Raw genomic sequence first — 21,571 nt, forward strand, 5'->3', positions numbered from 1 at the left:
TTGCCTTCTCAGGAGGAAAAAGAGGCAGACGCAATGGCAGGGGACTCACATTCATTACTGGCTTGTGTGCAACTGGGAGAAAAAAAAACGTGGTGCAAGAGTCAAAGCTAAGAGACAACTGAACCTCTGGAAAATATATTTGTCAGGAAGAGCCAGGACTGAGAGATTAGCTCGGGCCAACTTCTGGAAAATGCCCGCCCCCCCCCCCCCCCCCCCCCCCCCCCCCCCCCCCCCCCCCCGGTCAGTGTGAGCCCCACCTGCAGGAGCTCTGTTCCTGCTGATACCACACTGCTCCTTAGCTGCTGCTGTGATTTCTAGAAGGCAGATAGCCTGTGCTTTATCAGCCTGAGCTAGACCCAGTGGTGGAAGCACAGACTATTACAGCCAGACAAGGTGGAAATGATTCTCAGCACATATGTATGATTTGGGCTTTGGACCTCCCTGTTATTCTCCTGTGGATGTCCCTCACCCATCCCAGCCCCACCCCTGTCCCCATGCCCTATTTGTTTCCCCACAGGCTCCTGCATTTGCTTAAACATGGTGCCCGACATCCCAAAAGGATGTCAGGCACCTACTCCTCAGACACAGGCATGCTGTTGGTGGTTTGTGAGGGTCTTAGTCTCTCTCATGGAAATCTCTACAGTGCAGCAAACTCTCTGACCTGCTGAGAGTATTCAGTAAGTATTTTGAAGCAAATGCAAACAAATTTAGGTAAGGCAGGGTGCAGAGAGAAGAGAGGCCAGTTGGAGAGAAAATGTAAGGATTAATAAGGCAGACATTGAGGTAGCAGAAAGTGAAACTTGGTATAAAAACAAGGAAGTTATTATAGGAGACTAGCATGTCACACTTAGAAAAATAGAGTAAGGCAAAAGTGGGGAGTATTAAAGTGGCAAGAAGAGGCTCATGTGGTGAAGGACTTTGCTTTGTTAAACGACATTAACATTTAAACAAATGGTATTAGAGTACATGGGATATCCCTTGGGTTGGTAGAATTTCAACACTTTTACTTTTACTTTAAAGTATGTGTTTATGGGTATAGTCATGAAAGTGACGGTTCCCAGAGAGTCCAGAAGAGGGCATTGGATCCCTAGGAACTAAATTCTAGTCTGTAATTATAATTAGCTAGATTATATGAGCTGTCTAACACAGGTGCTAGGAATTGAACTTAGATCCTCCACCAAAACAGTACCTGTTCCAACCTCTGAGCCATCGCTTCAGCCCTTGCAGTGGGGTTTGAAAGAGGCAGAGGGAGCTCAGCACAGTGGCTAAAGATTGCTTACAAATCCCAGCTCCTAGGAGGTGAAGGCAGGAGGATCAGAAGACCAGGGCCATCCTCAGCTGTATAGATAGTTGAAGGCCAGCCTGAGTTATGAGAAACGTTGCCAAGAAACTAGGCTGAAATGAATTACTGAAGAATAGGATGTCACTGTTTCAGTGCATTGCAGTCACATGTCCAGTAGCACACAATGAACATGTGATGCCAGTTTATTGGGCATTTTCAAAAATAAAACCAGCATATGCAATGCCACAATTCTGGGGACATTTATGATTCCCAATGATATGCTTATGTAATGCACTGTATTTATTTATTTATTTTTTAATATAAATGACTGTTCATTTCACACAGAGTTGTGGAGTCGAGAGGAGCAGCATTGAAATCCCCACTTTGATGATGGGCAGGAACACGTCAGAGGAGGCGATCCCATTGCCAAATAGGAAGCAGAGATTTATTCTTACACAGATCAGTTTAATATTTTCCATGTGTTAACCTAAGCAAATATACTAGGCCAGTTGTTTTCTGTATTGTTCTTGGATATGAGAAAAAAACATCTGACTCAATGCTGAAGTAGGTTTGTAGAATTCACAGGCACAAAAACAACTGCTTTGCCAACCACACAAGTGAGTATTTAAAGTTAACCACAAGGTGACTCAGTAGTAAAGACATTGAGAGCAGGGAGTTTGTTTTTCCTTCTTCCTCATTCTCTGCAGTCCAACCCAACAATTGCATCTGTTTAGCCCCCAGTAAGTATTTGTTTGATTTAATTAAGAATGAACTTAGGGCTGGAGACAAGACTTAAGGGTTGAGAGAGTTTGCTGCTCTTCCTGAGGACCTAGGTTTGGTTCCAGCACCCACATCCAATCGGTTGGCTTGCAGGTCCTCTGTAACTTTAACTTCAGGAGATTTGACGCCCTCTTCTGGCTTCTGTGGGCACTGCACTCATGTGTGTCTCCCCCTGACACAAACATAATTAAAAAATAATGAAATAGATCCTTTAAGAATGGACTAAAGCAGGCTAGATGGTTTTAAGTTTAAAAATGCCCTTCAATATAAATATTTGGATAGTTAAATGTAGCACAATCTAAAACAAAACAGCACAACAACAACAACAACCCCTGAAGAAAACAAAATGCCCTTTAAGGCCTAACCCCGAGGTTTTAAATGTGGGGACTGTAGTTCTCTGAGCTGTTCACAGGCTGAATAGATGTGAAATAGTTTGTCACTCACAAAAGGCTCCCTTGAGCTTCTCGAGTTTCTTTTCCCATGCTAACGCCCATCTCTCTAACAATAACTGCAGGAAACACACTTGGATGTTTAGTTTTGTCAGAGCTGTGGCTACAGCTGAACAAGAAGCAGGTGGAGTGGGTGGGCACGGTATGAGGACGAGTAGCTAGACCTGGGAACTACACTGGAATCTTCAGCTCTCCAGCAATTGGGGGCTACCCCTTGGGAGAGTTGCTTTATTATATGGTCTGAGTCATGAGTATTGTGTTGCAGACATTAATGTGCGTTATCTGCTTAATTCCTATCTTGATCTCTGAGTAATTTTAGCATTGTTGTTACCTACTAAGGTAATAAAGTAATGTCTTCCTAAAACATTACTATTTTTTTAAAAGATTTTCCAATTTGTAGGGGTCACACAGGTTTTTTGTTTTTGATGTGTTTTATTAAAAACAGATTTTTTTTTCAGGCTATTTTGATTCTAGCTTCAAGTCTGTCTCTACTCTCAGATTCTCCCATTCAAATTCGCACCCTTTCTATCTCTCCTTAAAAACAAACAAACAGAGATCTAAGGAATAATAATAAAATAAGATTAGAAGAGTACAAATCAGCAAAACAAGAAAAAGAGCCAAAGAAAAAGCACAAGAAACATACAGAGATGCAGAGGCACACATGGTTACATACATGGTTACACACATGGGAATCTCACAAAACCTAACCACGGGGGATCGCTTTCCATCTTCTGACATCTTCTTCAGTTTCTTTCTTTAATGTCTTCAAGTTTGATTGTACATGTCTTTCATTGGCTTGGTTTCAGTTACCCCAGGATATTTTATATTTTAAGACTATTGGGAAAGGTTGTTCTTAATCTGTTTGCCATTGTATACAGGGAGACTACCTTTTTTGTGTATTAATTTCAGCTACTTTGCTGAAAACATCTATCAGATGTAAAAGTTTTAGGGCCACTGATTACACCATCATATCATCCGCAAATGAGGATACTCTGACTTCTTTTTTTTTTTGTGTATACTTCCTATTTGTGTTCCCTTGATCTCTTCTGTTGTGTTATCGATCTAGTTAAGACTGCAAGTATTACACTGAATAAGTGTGGAGAGAGTGGGCAACCCTGTCTTGTTCCTGATCTTAGAGGAATGGCTTTTGAGTTTCTCTCCATTTAAGTTGATGTTGGCTACAGGCTTGCTGTAAATTGCTTTTATTATGTCTTAAAGTTTTCTAAGTGGCAGCTAATCATTTACTTGTATTGGCAAGGAGCTTGGCTTTAATGCTGGATAAGGGTTAATTTGGAAGTAGCTATGCTTCTAAGAGTAGAGAACAGGGTCTTGCTGCTTCTGAGGGTAGAACACAGGAGTGTGTGTGTGTGTGTATGTTTGTGTGTGTGTGTGTGTGTGTTATTCTTATTTGCCTTGGACATCAACTCAGTAAATTTATTTATTATTGTTTTATCTAATATTCAAGAAATCTTTTGCTTGGAAACCTCTGTAAGGAGGCAGGTTTTGGAAGACACACTTCTGTGGGGGCCATGCCAAGTGCAAAGGAAATCTCAGGTTCCCACGGGTCCAGGTTACTTCACACCCCCTGTGGTTAAGGTTGTTGTGACATGGCAGGGCCCACACAGACGACAGGGCTGTAGATGCTCCGTCTTTCTGTTGCTTTCTTTAGTTTGCTTTGCCTCATTTTTCAGAACGAAACTGGACTTTGCCATTTTTTTTTTTTTGGTCACACTTTGTGTGACAGTACCAGCCTACTTCTTCCTGTTACACATCTCTGTTCTTTTGAGGTTTATAAAGGCAATTTGTGCACAATAACCAAAATGATGTTTTTAAGATAAAATTGCCATAATATAATTAACTCACAAATAAAAACATCTCACTGATAGATAAAGGAAGCCATTCAAACACTTGTCCAGTTCCAAACTCTGTACAAAAAAAATGGCCTTACTGGATTCCTGGAATTTCACACTTGCGGTAACAATTACTATTTTATTCAGTTATCCATCACAAGGTGGTGATGATTGAAACTAGAAAAAAATTATTAGCTTCATATCCACTTTCATTATTTTTGTGAACCAGACTCATTTCAAGAATACAATTCAATGAATTTTAACACTGCAATTCTGTTAAACTCAAAACCTATGAACAAAACTCTCTCTGGCTTAAGGCTGACCAAGCTATTTCTTTTGATAACTTAAAAAGCAACTCTTGAAGTGATTCATGCCAGTCCCTTCCCGTGGCTGTGGGTTTAGAGGGACGCAGTGTTGTTCCCCTTCACTTAGCAGAGGCACTCCCTGAAGCCACACTGGTCAGACCTGAGACTCCAGCTCACATCATCACGGATGCAGTCTTTTCTCACAGGCGTTTTCCCTTGCTCAGGAGGCTATTATGAAAATTCATACCTTGTGCCACAGGACTTTCTTTGGTAATTTCTTTTTCTGGTCTGTCCTCAGCCAAAGGATCTAGACTGGTCTGTCTGTGAGTCTGGGTGTGTCCCCAAACAAAACTATTTATGATTAAGTTAGTCAACCCCAGGGTCCTGTAGACACCAATAGCAGAACCAGGTGTCCATCATGCTAATCACTGTGTTGGTCTCAGGTAGACCAGAAAGGTAAGAACAAATCATGAGGGAAGATGACAACAGCCAACAGAGGACAGCTGTAATCATGTCATACTTTGCGACTGCCTGGCATGGTGTTTATAGAGAAAGAGTCGGGAGATAGTCCAACTTTAAGAGCAGTGGATGCCGTATGAAGGTCGTACTAAATAAAGGGTCCTGTTGCTTGGCTTAGCCTATCTGTCTGTCTGTCTGCCTTTCACAAAGGAATTTTCCTGGGTTGATCAGTAAGACTTTCTGATAAGAAAGTCTGGGTTCTGTGCATTCTGTACGGTTTGCTAAGAGACTTGGTTTTGGTTCTGGCTTAGCTGCTCTTTACCTGGGTTACCTTGACTAAGTGGCTAGCTTTCCAGAAGTTTGATTTTCTCATCTGTAAAAATGGGAGAGGTGCTTGTTACCTCCAACACTGCTGTCTTTAGCTCAGGATTACCAGAAGCCCCCAGAGACTTAGGCAACAGAGTTATATTTCATCTTTAAGGAGACAATAAATACTTTATAAGCATGTTCTACCTAAAGAGTAGTAATGATTTTTTAGTGTTAGAATTTTCAGGGTTTTGAATAAATCAAATTAGTGGTCGATTTTAAAAGTCAACTTGCCACAACCTAGAATTGTCTGAGAAGCTTCGGCTGAGAAACTTTCTAGATCAGGCTGGCCTATGGGCATGTATGAAGGGGATTGTCTGGATCATTAATTGATAAAGAAGGGCCTGATCCACTGTGGGCAGCATCATTCTCTAGGTAGGCAACCTGAGCTATATGAGATAGGAGAGAGTTAGACAAGAGCAAGTAGGCAGCACACAGTATGTGTACATTGGTTTCCTTTTGTTTTTGACTATGGTCTTGACTTCCCTTCAGTGATGAACTGTAACCTGGAATTGTAAGGCAAATTGATTATTTTCTTCCATAAGTTGCTTTTGGTTGGTATGTTTTATCACAGCAAAAGGAATAACAATACTTTCACAATACTAGAAAACAATACTTTCATGAAAAAAGGTCATTTATCTGAAATTCACTTTTAACTGGTTAGCTTGTGATTTTATTTTGTATAATTTTATTTCATTACAGCAGGTATAATTTTTCTCCTCAGTAGTTGATTAGCATACCATCATAGAATTTCAAATTAATCATAATGAATTGGATGCTGTCATGGCCAAATGTCCTGGATATATCCACAATGCCTCTTAGAAATAAATGGTAGAGTCAAAAGTAAACACAGGACTTTTCTACTGGCAAAACTGTTGTGAGTCAGCTATGATGTATCTCCAGCCACAGAGAATATCACAGTTGCCTTTGTCATTCATTCTGTAGACATGCTGAGAACCACTTATAAGTGAGGCAGACAATGAGTAAACTGTACAGAAATGGTTAACCTAGTGTCAATTCTCAAAGGTAAAATTTTCCAATTTTATGGATGAGAAAAACGAGGCTCCAAGGTTAGTTCCTCAGCCCTGAGATAGAAGAGGAAGAGGCCGAGATGAATATGACTCATTCTGTTATATCTTCTTGCTTCTTTTTCTTTCTCAAGGAAACGTTTTCATTGAAAATGATAGAGATAATGACGTCCTAGATACGCACCCAGTATGTCTGTTCTTTTTGGTGAGATACAGGCGGAGGGCCTGGAGTGATCGATCACTTTCCTCTGAGTGTGCTCTCCCAGACCAAGAAAGCTCTTTCCTAGAGAAGTGATGTCACTCTTGCTGTACTTCTTCATTAACATGATGAGAGTTTACCTCCATAATTTAATATCTTATTTTTGTGTGTGCACATGTGTGTACATTTGTGTGCATTAGTGTGTGAGTACAGTGCATATGTGTGTGTGTGTTCACATACATGTGCTGGTACACAGAGGCTGGAGCAGAGAGTCAGATCCCCTGGAACTGATAGTACAGGTGTTTGTGAGCTGACCAACTTGCATTCAAGGAACCAAAAATGGGTCCTTTGGAACGGGCAAGTGCACTTATCCACTAAGTCATCTTTCTAGTTCTCAACCACTACATCTTAAAAGTCTCTTCCCCACTGTCTAGTTTGAATATCATCAATACTTAAGAAATATGTAGCTGGGCTGGAGAGATGGCTCAGCCATTAAAGAGTAGGCTCTCAACTAAAGAATGAGAAATATTTAGCGAATGCCAGGCAAGGTGTTAGGGTGAGGACAGGGCAGTGACTCACAGTTTCCTAGGTGTTTCCTGCTTGATGGCAGAGACCAGATTTGCAAAGTGCCTGGGAGGCACCCATTGTTAGAATAAGCTGAGCACTGATGTTTAAACCTTTCAACCCGGCTTACTTAAAGGCAATCTGAGCACGTGCTGAGAGTTCCTGCAGCTGTACTCAGCTGCCAGCTTAACTGCGTGACCAGAAAGCTGGATTCTTAGGGGCAGGTACATCTTCCCAAACGCTAATGGCTTGAGCCCTCTATGTTTTTAAATTGTTGCTGCACTGGTCATGTTTTACTCTATTTAGTGCCTTACATCCTTTGAATACACAGGCTAGAGAGTTTTGATTTCTTCCCCAACCTTGGCTCACCTTTCCTGAGGGCTGTGTGGCGGGCACACTGCTGGGAAGCCGCTCTTCAATTTTATCAGAGTAGCGATCTGTCACTGGAATCCGCAGAGCAGTTCTGTGCTCTGGCTGTAAAGATGGGCGTGCCTCCATCTTCAGGAGTCATCTGATAGGCTAACACTGGACACTGAACTGACCCTACTGCTTAAGGGTGTTAAAAAAGAAATGCAAAAACAAACAAACATACAAAAAACCAAAAAAACCAGAGTCATGATGATTTCGGTGCACCGGGCTGAAGCAGTGGTAGACGTGGTTGACAAAGAAAGTGAAACCTCGCTCCCTGAATGGGTGGCTTCTCATTCCCAGCAGATAACAGGAGAAAATACAGGAAGATGTTGGCCAGATTTCCAAACAGGAGCAATATGGGGAAAGGGGGAACGGGAGGACCCAGGGACTCCCGGCCTCATGCTCCTTTCAACCTGATGGGATGGAGCTGGTTTCTTATTTATTTATTTATTTATTTATTTATTTATTTATTCTCTTTCTGTGGCTTGGCCTTCTAGATTTCCCCGAGGTTCTGTAATCTGTTAGTGGCAGGGAATGAGGTCCATTCTCCTGGATGACTATCAGTATTCTCCTTACAGGACTTTTCATAGAAAGTAAAAATAGTTGCAACTCAGGACGTGAATGGTTCAAAACCATTTTCAAGGACCAGTCTCACGATCTTCTCTTATTCACGAAACAAAAATGCTGAAAATAGAAAAGTGAGCAGGTCTGGCTTTATTAAGCACAGAAAACATCTAAACATTATGTCAAAAATGACATTTTGATCTTGTTTGACATGTAGCTAGCTGACTTACAATGCATGCTTAACTGTAATTTTAGAAGTAAAATAGAATGCTGTTTTTACTTCATATATATTGTATTTGTTTTTCAACCTAATTAAATAGTATCGAATTCAGCATTATAATAGGCCCTTTAACTATTAAATCTAAAATATTCTTAGATTTATTTATTTTATATGCATGATTGTTTTCTTACATGTATTTGTGTGTTGTGTGTGCATACCTGGTGCCTGCTCAGGTCAGAATAGGGCATTACATCCCTTGGAACTGGATTAAGGATGTGGTGAGCCACGGTGTAGGTGCTTAGAATTGTGAGGTATGGATCCTCTAAAAAGCAACAAGCGTTCTTATCCACTGAGTCTTATCTTTAGTGCCTGGACTAAAACAGTTTCCCCTTAAAGCTTTTGCCATTGAGAAATGACACAGTCATGTGTCTATCCACACAAGACTACTGAAGATTGGCGATAACTCCAAAAGAAAGATTGATACAGTGTCAGACCTTTCTATATGTGATTGATGCTAACACATGCTCTCAAGTGTTCAGTACACTTTCTACATGTTAAAGCCTCTTTGGGAAAACAGTGGTGTCAATGATGTGTGTGTGTGTGTGCAACTCAGTAACTTTGGGGTTATTCATTTCCAGGATATTCTGTCCACCAGCTATGACCATTCTGGAGACCTCCCTGAGGAAGATAAGCTGTGGTGTCTGAGTCAGTAACTGTCAAGTATTTGAGGGGAAGTTATTTGACAGTCACTTACGACTATGAGGTTTTGTGTGTATTTGATTGTTTACATCCTTGTTCAGTATCTATACTGATCATGTCATATGATAGTGATTACATTATTTATGTAAGTTATGTTGATAAACTTTAAGATATACTTGTTACTGTGAATAAAGATTAAAAAGAAGGCAATTTTATTTACCCTTTTAAAAGTCTGTAATCTCCTGTCTGAGGTTGTTTTGTTCTTTTTGTTTATTTGTTGTTCTATAACAGAAGTATGTGTTTCAACTATACTTAAGTAGCTCAGATTTAGAATTCATTAAAGGATAAATAAGAGCCTATAACAGTTAAAATATCTCCAAATATTACTAGGCATTCAAATTAGAAATATGATCATTATCTCTACAGGTTTGTAAACCTGTATTCCAAAGGTTTTAAACTTCTCTTGACTTCATTATTTGAAACAGAATAGGGAAATTCTTTATAGTTTATATAGACTGTCTATAATTAGATTGCTGTGGGATGCACACAAGAAGTTTGGAACCCAAACAACAAAGTTTGGTTTATTAGAACTGAGTGGATAAAGCCATTGTCTCACATACGCATGACCCTGATGACCCTGGACCGCAGTCCTTAAAGGTTTTCCTTGATCAGTGATTTCCTGAGATATATAAGATGCCTCAAATATATATATGTATAGATATATATGGGGCCTCTTACATATGGACAGAAACACTTCAACTTTATAGAGTCTCTTTTAAAAAATTTGACTGAAAAAAATTGGATGTTCCAGTGGATCCCCAGTTTTCCATTACTTCTGTTTCAAGAGCAGTTCTTTTAACCTGTGAGCTGTAAAATGGGCTACCATTTTATTGAAGACAATGTATAGGGGCTGGAGATGCTCAGCAGTTGAATAGGTGATATTCTTCTAGAGAATCAGAGTTTGGTTCTCAGCACCCATGTCACACAGCTCACAGACTCCTATAACTCAGCTGCAGGAGATTGATGCCCTCTTCTGGACTCTACAGACACTGCACTCATATGCACATACCCACACAGGACACACACACACACACACACACACACGCACACACACACACACACACGATTAAAAATAAAACACATTTTAAAATATAAATTATGTATGCTGATCCTATATGTTTTCACACATCAACATGTATTCATTAGTCTTGTAACATTGCAGCCTCACTTCACCGATTTTTCTGGTACTCTGGAGAAATTATATATATATATATGATGTGTAGCTCAGACAGTGAATTCTCCTATCAATGATTGCAGGTGATTCATGTACCCATATTAAACTCATCCAGTTCAGAATTTAATATCTTCTTTGAAAATTATTTTACTGAACTTTCTATGATTTTTTATGTAAGGTAATATACCTTACATAAAATTTAATAATTAATAATAAAATTTAATAATTTTAATAATAAACCCTAGGTTTATTATTAACCTAAACAATTAACTTTAGTTGTATCTGCTATCTGACTTAATTTCTTCTTTTCCCAAAATTATTTTGTATAACATTTTTCAAGTAACTGTGTTTGATTCATAAATTATTATCACCATCATTATTATTATCATTATTTATAATTTTCTCTATATTGATTTCTTTTGAATTATTTGTGCCTATCTAGCTGTTCTTATACATAAAATTTTACTTTTGATATTTAACTCATTTTTCCTTTATTTTCCCTTTTAAGTATATGCATTTAATATAATATTCCATCTAGTAGGGAATCCTAAATTTGTCAGGCCTGGTTATACAAGTCTTCTTTGTTATTGAGCCTTGAGAATATCTAATTGTTATTGTGTTTTCTTGGTTGGTCAAGGACCATTTAAGATACATTATATTATAAATATTTATAGATGAAATACATTGTTTATGTTCTATGTGTTGAGGGTATTAGAGAAAATGTAACTTAAAAATATTAAGTTTCGGACAAATATTGTTTCCTGTATTTTATTACCCATTTCTAGTAAGTGGTGTATTTAGTAGTTGAATAGTAGTTATGATTCCTTAAGAATTCTGTTCAGACATGGTTTGTTACAATATCTTCCAGAATGCTCCCCTAAAGAAAACAAAATCCAACTTTAATGAATGATAATGGTCATGCGAAATATTTTAATAAATATGTAGTAAATATATACATTGAAGTATAAGTTTTGTTATATGTACACACTTATAAACCCATCACCAGAGTTCAGACAACGGACATGTTCACCACCCTCAAAGCTGTCAACAACATTTGGGTCCTGCAGAGATTATTCATCAGTTTAGTATACCACAGTGCTCTTTCAGAGAGAGGAGTAGAGTTCAGTTCCCAACTCTGCCTTCAGACAGTTCACGACCACTTGTAACTTTTGCTCCAAGGAATTCAGTACCCTGCTCTGGCCTCAGACACAGCACTCATGTGCACAGATATGCATGCATACATTTAATTACAAATAAAATAAATCTTAAATTAGAAAAAAAAAAACCTCTCCATGTTTCCCCATGGATCCTCACTCTCTCCTGTTGCTTCTTCCTGTCTGCAGGGCTTCACTGCCCTGCTCTCTGCTTTTCGTTTCTATGTATTAATATGAATTTTCTAGTCCTTAACCCAGAGGATCATACAGCATTGTTCTTTAAGGTATTTGAAATTTTCAGGTAATTGTTTTGGGATTTATGTAGTGTGGGTCAATGAGTCGTTTATTTGGCTGAGGGATAGTATCTCGTTGTGTGGATGTCTCTGCTGATTCATCTGGTTATCTATTCGTTGGCATCTGGCTTGTTTACAGCTTTTAGCTATTGTAAGGTTGTACACATAGCAATTGTCTATAAACATATTTTTTTTTCCTGTTGAATAAGGCATAGAATGGAATGGCTGGGTCATGGAGCAAATATGTATGTGGCTTTGCAAGAGATGGCCACAGTGTCTTCCATCACAGGTACTCAAATGCAGTTGATCTGTTAACTCACTATATAGTTGAAGCCAACCTTGAACTTGTGCCGTAACTCCTTCCTCAGCTTTCCATTGCTGGAATCACAGATGCCGGTTCCCCCAATTTTAAGGAAGATAACCATGTAATTTTTTTTTTTTGTCTCAGTTTCTCTGTATCTGGGATTTGTCCAACATGAGAGGTGCCCTGCAGGCTGTGGCCCTCTGGGGAAGAACAGCCCCTCCCCACAGCATCACGGCTATCATGATCACAGATGACCAGCAAACCATAGTGACTGGAAGTCAGGAGGGTCAGCTCTGCCTCTGGAGTCTCTCGCCTGAACTGAAGGTGTGTAAAGTCACAGGTATTGAAAGAGTCCACTCTGTTTCTCAGACCTACAGTCATGGTAAAGCCTTGCAGGGTGGTGGGAAAAGTGTTCATTATGGAATAGATCAAGATGTTATGTGAAAATTATGAATAGTGTTAACAATCTTAGCTGCTAGCTAAGTGTTATCACCCTTTAAGCTGTACCGAGTTTTTCTGTTTTCTATTCTGAATTATATGTGCGAGTAAGTGAGCTATAGATGTTTAAGTATAGTTCTAAAGAATAATGGCCCATTAATATAAACAAAAGGCACTCCTGAAAGCCACTATTAACTAAATGAGTAATATCTTAATTATCTGGACATTTCTGATGGGTTAGGCTTCTTGCTATTCTTTGGAGTCTCTGCTTTGCAATGCTTTTTTACAGACCACATCAAAACCTCTACATTCAATTTACTGTTGTTGTCCTCTGACTTCAGAACCTGGCCTCACCTAGTATTGGACCCATCGATTAGCGATTAATTGTTTCTGTCCCAAGTCATAAACATTTAACATATCGGAATAGATATTTGCTTAACTCTAGCAGTCTCTAGACCCAATTTGAACAATTAAACTAATGATGTACTTAAAGTGTACTGCCCTCATTAAGAAGCCTTTTAAAGATCAAAACTATTTTTAGCCTTTAAAGTCTGTCACTTTTAAACCGAAATTAACAATTAATTGTAATTCTATTTTATAGTGTAATTAACTAACGCCACCTGTCACTGAACCACTTCTACTGTAGGAGTGCCAAGACGCACAGGCGCAGAGCAGAGCAGCTCAGCTTAATGTTGACCAACACTTTTGGGGGGGCGGTGGGGAGGGGGTGGGGAGCACTGCAGGAGATGCGCTTCAAAAACGGTGGTGGTCATAGAAATGCAAAAATGTGTGTTCTCCATTTAAACTCAGTCTCCTAAATGGCCTGAGTCTCTTGCTAATCTTTGAACATCTTTTTATTGTATTATTTTCTGGCTGAAGTGCCTGCTGAGCAATCCATAGCTCACTATAAGCTTAAGAAATTTGAATTCCACATTTCAGATGTGGAATCCCCCTACCCCATCCCCCTACCCCAGAAATCCCTTATTCCATCCCCTCCTACTTCTAGGAGGGTTGTCCCCACCCATCCACCCACTCCCACCTCCCAATCCTTGAGTCCCCCCACACTGGGGCATCCAGCCTTGATAGGACCAAGGATCTCCTCTCCCACCTATGCCCGACAAGGCCATCCTCCCCTACATATACAGATGGAATCATGTGTCCCTCCCTAGGTGCTCCCAGGCTGTTGTTTTAGACCCAGGGAGCTCTGGTTGGTTGGTATTGTTGCTCTCCCCATGGGGCCACAGACCCTTTCAGCTCCTTCAGTCTTCTCTCTAACTCCTCCATTGGGGACCCTGTGATCAGTTAAATGGTTAACTGTGAGCATCCGCCTCTGTATATGTCAGGCTCTGGCACAGCCTCTCAGGAGACAGCTATATCAGGCTCCTGTCAGCATGCACTTCCTGACATCCACAGCAGTGTTTGCATTTGGTGATTGCACCTGGGATTGGGCAAGTCTCTGGATGGTCCCTCCTCCAGTCTCTGCTCCACACATTGTCTCCATATTTGCTCCTGTGAGTATTTTGTTGCTCCTTCTAACAAGGACTAAAGCACCCACACTTTGGTCTTTCTTCTTCTTGAGCTTCATGTGGTCTGTGAGTTATATCTTGGGTATTAGCTTTTGAGCTAATATCCACTTACCAGTGAGTGCATACCCTGTGTGTTCTTTTGTGACTGGGTTACCTCACTCAGGATGCTATTTTCTAATTCCATCCATTTGCCTAAGAATTTCGTGAATTCACTGTTTTTAATTGCCGAGTAATACTCCATTGTGTAAATGTATCACCTTTTCTGTATCCATTCCTCTGTTGAAGGACATCTCCCATCTTAGATGCAGTGTAAGCATCATAGTTCACATCTATCTCAACATATATACTGTTCGCCAATGTTTCATTTTATGTCTAGTGTGTCTGTCAATGTACTTGAGATTAATAATGGAAAACAAGAGAAAAAATATGTGATATCTCTATAAGTTCTCTGTGGGCAGAAATCATATTTAATATTTCTTTTGAATTATTATGAAGCTTGGGATATCTAGTATAAGCATTTATTTACCATATACTTAAATTGGTTAAAAGGCATAGATGAAACTGCTATAAAACCAAAATGCAAATGGTCTAATATCTCAGGAAATCAATGTAGTTTGTAAATGAATTCATTTGCCAATTTTTATTTTAATACACACACACAAATAAATTTAAGTTCCTACTACCCTACTTTTTCTGCATGTTTCTGATATCCATTTAGTATTTGGACACCAAGAACTCTGAGTGCATATTAACAGCTTGTTAGAGTTCAGACTTGAAGGAAGACACCTGTACTGGTGACCCAGAAAGTCACAGTATAAGAGAGACAGGGCTTGGCTAATTAGGCCACCCTGTGAAGATCCTAAGTAGACAATAGTTAGCCCCGTGGTGTTTCTTTAGTAGCAAGCCATCTTCTTGGTGTTAGAACAGTAGTTCTTAACAGGAGGCTAGCTTGCCTCGGAAAGGACATTTGATGATATGTTTAGACACTTGGCTGTCAAAATTGGGAGATACCACTGGCACTTAAGTAGTTCCCATTGATGTCTTAAAGTGCATATGACTATCTACAACAAAGGATATGTGTTATCATTTATTATTATTATCCCTGGAAGCTTAGAGTTGTTAAAAAACCCCACTTTCAATATTTTTAGATTTCAGCTAAAGAACTTCTTTTTGGTCATTCGGCTTCGGTGACGTGTTTGGCAAGAGCAAGAGACTTCTCCAAACAGCCCTATGTTGTGAGTGCTGCAGAGAACGGGTGAGTGACAGGTGTCTACGTTTACCTCTGTCTCCATTACCTTCCTTTGTAAAGCTAAAAAGGAGTGGAGGGGAGATGTACCTGTGGGTAAAGTGCTTGCACACAAATGTGAATTCCTGTGTCAGAATCCCAGCAACCATGATAAAAGCTATAACCCCACAGCACAGGAGTGCTGAATACAGCAGGAGATCTGGAGGCTGCTGTCTGGCCATTCTAGCCAAATTGACGAGCCCCAGATGTCATGAGAGACCAGGAGAGAGCAATCTAGACAAACACCCAATGTTGACCTCTGGCCTCCAAGCACTTCATGCCTGGTGTGGCATTGAACACCTGTAACTCTAGCACTCAGTAGGCTAAGGCAGGAGGATCACATGTTGAAGGTCATCCTTAACCAGGAACTTTAAGGAACCTTAACCCAGGAACTGATATTAATTGCTTTTTTTCCCATAGCAATTGAAAAGTAGCACCCACAGAAAACCTACACACAGTTGTACTCCCACTCTCCATGTTCAACCACATATGTGTACACACACACACACACACACACACACACACACACACACTCACGATAAAGTGGATCATGATTGAAGAAAACAGCCAGTGTGGACCACTGTCCTCCACACATGCAAAAGGAAAGCACACAGTAAGACAGGCGGAGTAACTTTTGGTAAACGCTAATCTCCGCTACATGATAGGCCCATGCTTTACATTGCAGCTACTGCCAGACAGTCAGAAAAATAAAAGATCAAAGAAAACATAAAAGAAAATGAGACTTGGGAAAGATGGTTGTAAAAATAATAGGTTTCGTAAACGATATTTTAAAAGAAAACGGGTGGGAAAGATTATCAGGCATATGCCAACCAAATGAGGTTGGTATGGTAATATTAAAATTTATATTAATACACTTACAGAGTTAATGCAACATGGTTAATTAAAATTGTAAAGCAGAAAGCCTTGGTATTGGTAGAGGGGACTTCCATATGTTATGAGAAGTTCTGGTCACCAGTGGAAGAGCAGTAGGTAAGTGTCTGAACTCAGAATGGAGATTCTGCCAGGATGAGGGTCCTTAAGACGGAGTCATCTCAGAGTCACCTGCCAAGGCTCAGTGCGGAGTTCTGGGCCATAATTCTGCAGATATGAGTTCATAGGGGTGACCTTGGGCCCAGTAAATTGCATTTTCAGTACAGTCTTAGACTATCCTTCTATTCCTACATCCTAGAGATCATATTTAAAGCCTCATGTGCCCACTGTAGACAGCTGGGAAAGTTTGAGACAGAGACTAAGTTGAGAATCTTACGTGTGGATAGACCATTCATTGACAGAGAACCAACAAGGGGAGAGGGTGTTCCCCAAGGCGTGTGAACTCCCAGATGCCACATGAATGAAAACATCTGTAGGCAGGTGGGTATGGGAATCTGGAGCTCCGATGAGAAATCGTAGCTTACCAAGCTCAGAGACAGCAATAAAGAATTAGGAGCAGATAACTCTCAAAGAGAATAGGAATCAAGAAAAGAGAGTTCAGATGTGGGGCTGGTGAGACGGGTCTGCAGTGAAGAATGCTTACTGCTCTTCCAGAGGACTCAAGTTCAGATCCCAGCACCCACATGAAAGCTCACAACTGCCTGTAACTCTGACTCCAGAGGACCCTGTATCCTTCTCGGGGCTCTATGGGCATTAAACTCACATGTGCATATACATTACTCCCCCCACGCATACACACAAATAAAAATAAAATAAATCTTTTTAAACTGATTATTACAGATACCAGCTTAAAAATAAACTTACTTCAAAACATATCAGCTTACCAAGAGCTTTTAAAAAAAACATACATGGTAGAATCTAATAACAGCCATGGGGTGAGGATTGCCGGGGTATTTTAAATACTTTCAGGTGTTTGTTGATCAGAGGAAGGACCATAAATTACAGTGCTAAACGACATTACTCTGTTATTTTATGCCATTGGCTACTTAGAATTCAGTTTCCTTACCTTTGATTTCTATATCCTTCATTTCCCTTTTAGATATGTTATTTAGTGGTTTTATTTTTGGGATATATATATATATATATATATATATATATATATATATATATATATATATATAGACACACACACATATTTATGTATATATGTACAAATATACACATATATGTGTATATATATGTATATATACATATATATACTTATATATACATATTTATGTATATATATATATTTAAGTTCTATTTCCTTTTTTCTTATTTTTTCTGCATGCACACAAATGCACAGTGTGTTTGTGGACACACAAATTTTTCCTCCTGTTTTGTAAAATTACATGACTTTTCAGGTTACCTTGAAAACTCTTTGGGATGCAGTTAGTTAAACAAAGTGAAGGTCTATGAATATTTTCTTCTGATTCTAGGGCACACCTGTGTACCTTGCATTTATGGCCTTTTGGAATGAGCATCCTTTGTTGTGGAGATCTGTGTACTGCAGGGTGGATGTGGCACTTCTGCACTCTGCCCACTAGATGTCAGTAGTGTGTTCCTAGTGGCAACAAGGTCGTTCCTGGAAAGTGGTTGACATTGGGGAACCAAAAGCACTCCGGTTTCAGAATGACTGGTGTAGAATATTGACTCCTAGTGTTCTGTTAGCAAAACAAAACCCCGAAAATCATCAAATGTATGCAATACTTAATAGCATTAATCTATATTAATCTGTATTTTTTTTATTTTTATCTCAAATACTACCAGTAATTATCTGTTATCTTGGCCTTCCTCTCATTCTAAAGATATTGTTCAGCATTTGTTCCTGGTTATTTCGTTTCTAATTATTATCTTTAAAATGATTTTTATATTGTTTCACATTTCCTGGGTGACACAAAACATCCACAAGTACATGGAAGGTTTGGCTTTAACGGTGTGCTTTTTATAAAACATGAAACTTTCTCTGGGTCTGGAGAGATGGCTCTGCAGCATTTCTCACAACACTCACAAAGCTTGTTGTTTTCCTCTAACACACACACACACACACACACACACACACACACACACACGCACACGCACGCTTCTGTATTGAAGTTATGCTGTTATGCTGTAACACTGACTTGGCTGCCTTGGTTCACTGAACAGAATTCCTCAAGGTTTATACTACCTGGCACATTTCACAGTATCATTGTACAGACCGCCTATACCTTCATAACATGAATTAAAACAAGAAGTCCTAAAAAAAATAATGAGGGCTTTTACAAATATCAACTGTTAAGACTTGTTTATTTCAGGGTTTCAAATCATGAGGGGAAAAATACATCAAAGAAACTGTGCTGTGGTGGACCAAATGTGGCCTCTTGGTGGTGCTATTTCTTTTCATGAGAGAGGAGAGAGAGCGAGTGAGCAAGAGAGAGAGAGAGAGGGAGGGAGGGAGGGAGGGAGAGAGAGAGAGAGAGAGAGAGAGAGAGAGAGAGAGAGAGAGAGAGATCAGAGAGAGACAGAGAGAGACAGAGAGAGACAGAGACAGAGAGACAGAAAGAGAGGAGAGATCTTGCACAGATATGATGTGTGTCCTCCTCAGAATATGTAGTTTAAGGTTAGTGAAATAAATTGTTTTTTAAATGATTCTACTTCTATGGAGAGACCTGGAGGGACCATGGTCCTGTCCTCTTGAAGGCCACAATGGCTGAACCCCCACAATTTGTTCTTAGCCAGGGTGGTCCTAAAGCAAAGCTTGCAGGCTGTAGGCAGTGGGTCGTTACCCAAACAAAATGATACAGCAACGGAGTGTCAACCCTGCTAACGACCACAGCATTTTCCTGCCCAGTAATCTGTAACAAAAAGCTACACGATCAGGTTGCACCTACGTGCATCACCAAAGAAAAACTTGGAGGCACAAAAATTATTCCAGCCAATTGTGTGGAAATGGGAGAGAATAATATGGAGTTCTCTGTTCCAGGGAGATGTACATGTGGAATGTGAGCAGTGGCCAGTGTGTGGAGAAGACCACCCTTCCTTACAGGCACACTGCCATCTGCGTAAGTGCGTTCCCTTCAGAACACTTGAGATGCCAAAACTCTAACCGATGTATAGTGTTTTCTATCTATCTGAGCACTTAATATCTCTGGAAGATATTCTTTTCTTGCATTTTCTTTTTTTCTCCATGGTGGAAAAATATCACCGGTAATTGTCTGTTATCTTGGTCTTCCTCTCAGTTTAAAGATATTGTTCAACAGCATTTGTCCTTAGTTACTTCGTTTCTGATTCTTACCTTTAAAAAATAATTTTTATATTGTTTCACATTTCCTAAGTGACACAAAACATCCACAGGTACATGGGAAGATTTGGCTTTAACGATGTGCTTTTTATAAAACATGAAACTTTTTCTGGGTCTGGAGAGATGGCTCAGGGGTTAAGAGCATTCACTAATCTTCTGGAGGACCCAGGTTTGGTTCCCAGCATAGAAATCTAACTGCAGGATATTCAGAAGATACCCTGCCCTCCACTAGCCTCTGCAGATGGTGCACATACCCAATCTCCCACTGATGCACACATACCCATAATTAAAATTGTAAAAATCTTAAGAAAGCAGTAAAGCTCATGCCACATTAAAAAATCTTAACTAGTTCTTCTGGTGGATGTATTCATTTTTTTAAAAAAATTTTGTAAATAAGAAAAGAAACCTAGTTATAATTTTTATATTTTTTCAATTCAGGTGCTTTCTGTTTCTTGGATTCCTGAGGTGGAACTCAGGAACTCTATCTTAACCATTTTTAAAGTAGGTTCTGGAGTTTGATGGACAGATTACAAATGTAGGGGGAATTTCAACACCCATATGACTTTATATTTTCCCCACTGTTCATGCTTCTGCTACCTCAGATGGCAATACTCACCTACTCTCTCCTCTTCTCCTGGGACCAGAACCCAGATGCAGAACTCAGGGGCAAGGTAGAATGTATAACCTGGTCTTTAATAGAAAATACTTCCAAAGTGTATTTGGTACAAGAATATTTCCCCAATATTTTTGAAATACTTTTATGTCTTACCAATTTTTAGCAGTACTACTGGAGTAGAAAACCCAGGTTGTTATTGTTTAGCTCTGAATAACATTGCAGAAATAATGTACCTATCACTGTGCCATAATTCATAGTGTTTCTTTTAAAAAGAATTCTCCTTTTACCTGGGACACGGGTTGGGGGTTGAAGCTAAGCTGAAAAGTCAACATGACAAGAGTCTGGGGTTAATGAAGGGAATTTGAGGTGTTACCTAGTTCAGAGGGTTCATTGAGGAGAGAAGAGGCCGACTGGAATTCAATCGAGAGGTTTTTACACAGCTAGGATGGTGTGAACGCTACCCATCTCTGAAGTGCTGTTCTTGGAATGCCATCCCATAGTACTACCATTGCGCCTTCCGGATGACTGGTGAGGGCTGGCTGCTGTGCTGTGGGGAATATCAAGATGTTCTCGTCCTTGATGCTGGAACTTTGGCTGTCCTGCACACCTTTTCCTCTTTACAGTCCCCCGATTGGATGAAATGCATGTGCATCGTTCACTCCGTGAGAATTCAAGGTACGGTAATAGTGGGCGTCTCAGCGTCTAAGACTGTGCAGAGGCTGGTGAGATGCTATGGAAACTGTCAAGCTAGAGCTGAGTCACTGTTGGTGCTCACCTTGTTCGGGGGGAGGGGCAGCTCTTTAAACCATGGCAGGGGAAACCCAGATCTCCTCCACGAGTGGGTCAAGTAAGGAAGCCAACAGGAGGTGAAGACACGCAAAAGAGAATCTGTTTTTATGACCCAGTTCTCAGTTCTGCTTGCTGAGAGGGCAGACAGTTGGGCTGTTTGTGTGTTCTGTCTCTGACTTTCCTTCTTCCTTCCCTGTTCCTTTTCCTCTTCCCATTCTCTTTCCTTCCCCTTCTTTTCTTTTTTTCTGCTTGTCTCCCTCCCTCTCTCCCTCCCCCCACCTCTCTCTCTGTAGCAGTGGGACCCTTTTTCTAGATATACCACTGAAACTTAGTTTCTGTAGTTGGTAATGCCCACATACAATGGGAATTGTTTCTACATTCCCATCTGTAACAGGTTCAACACAACCATTGCCTGGCAGGTGCCATGACTTTTCCTTTAGCTGTATTCTGCACACACATAGGGTGTTAGAACCTGGAATGAAATCATTCCCTTAACGAAAATCAAAGCTAAATATATCTTTCTGACCCAGTCCTCTGCAATCT

The 21,571-nt window shown here is 40.0% G+C and overlaps 1 protein-coding gene across 1 annotated transcript in view; it reads left to right on the forward strand.

Annotated features, from left to right (window-relative positions):
- The window catches only part of Wdr72 (WD repeat domain 72), a 166,970-nt gene that overhangs the window by 7,604 nt on the left and 137,795 nt on the right, over positions 1-21,571 (forward strand). Inside the window, exons 2-5 of the mRNA XM_076937869.1 lie at positions 12,306-12,485; positions 15,274-15,380; positions 19,306-19,384; positions 20,740-20,914. Coding sequence (XP_076793984.1) covers positions 12,333-12,485; positions 15,274-15,380; positions 19,306-19,384; positions 20,740-20,914 — 514 coding nt within the window. The 5' untranslated portion in view covers positions 12,306-12,332. The remainder of the gene's footprint in view (positions 1-12,305; positions 12,486-15,273; positions 15,381-19,305; positions 19,385-20,739; positions 20,915-21,571) is intronic.

The sequence above is a fragment of the Arvicanthis niloticus genome, chromosome 7, assembly GCF_011762505.2.
Source record: "Arvicanthis niloticus isolate mArvNil1 chromosome 7, mArvNil1.pat.X, whole genome shotgun sequence".
NCBI lineage: Eukaryota > Metazoa > Chordata > Mammalia > Rodentia > Muridae > Arvicanthis > Arvicanthis niloticus.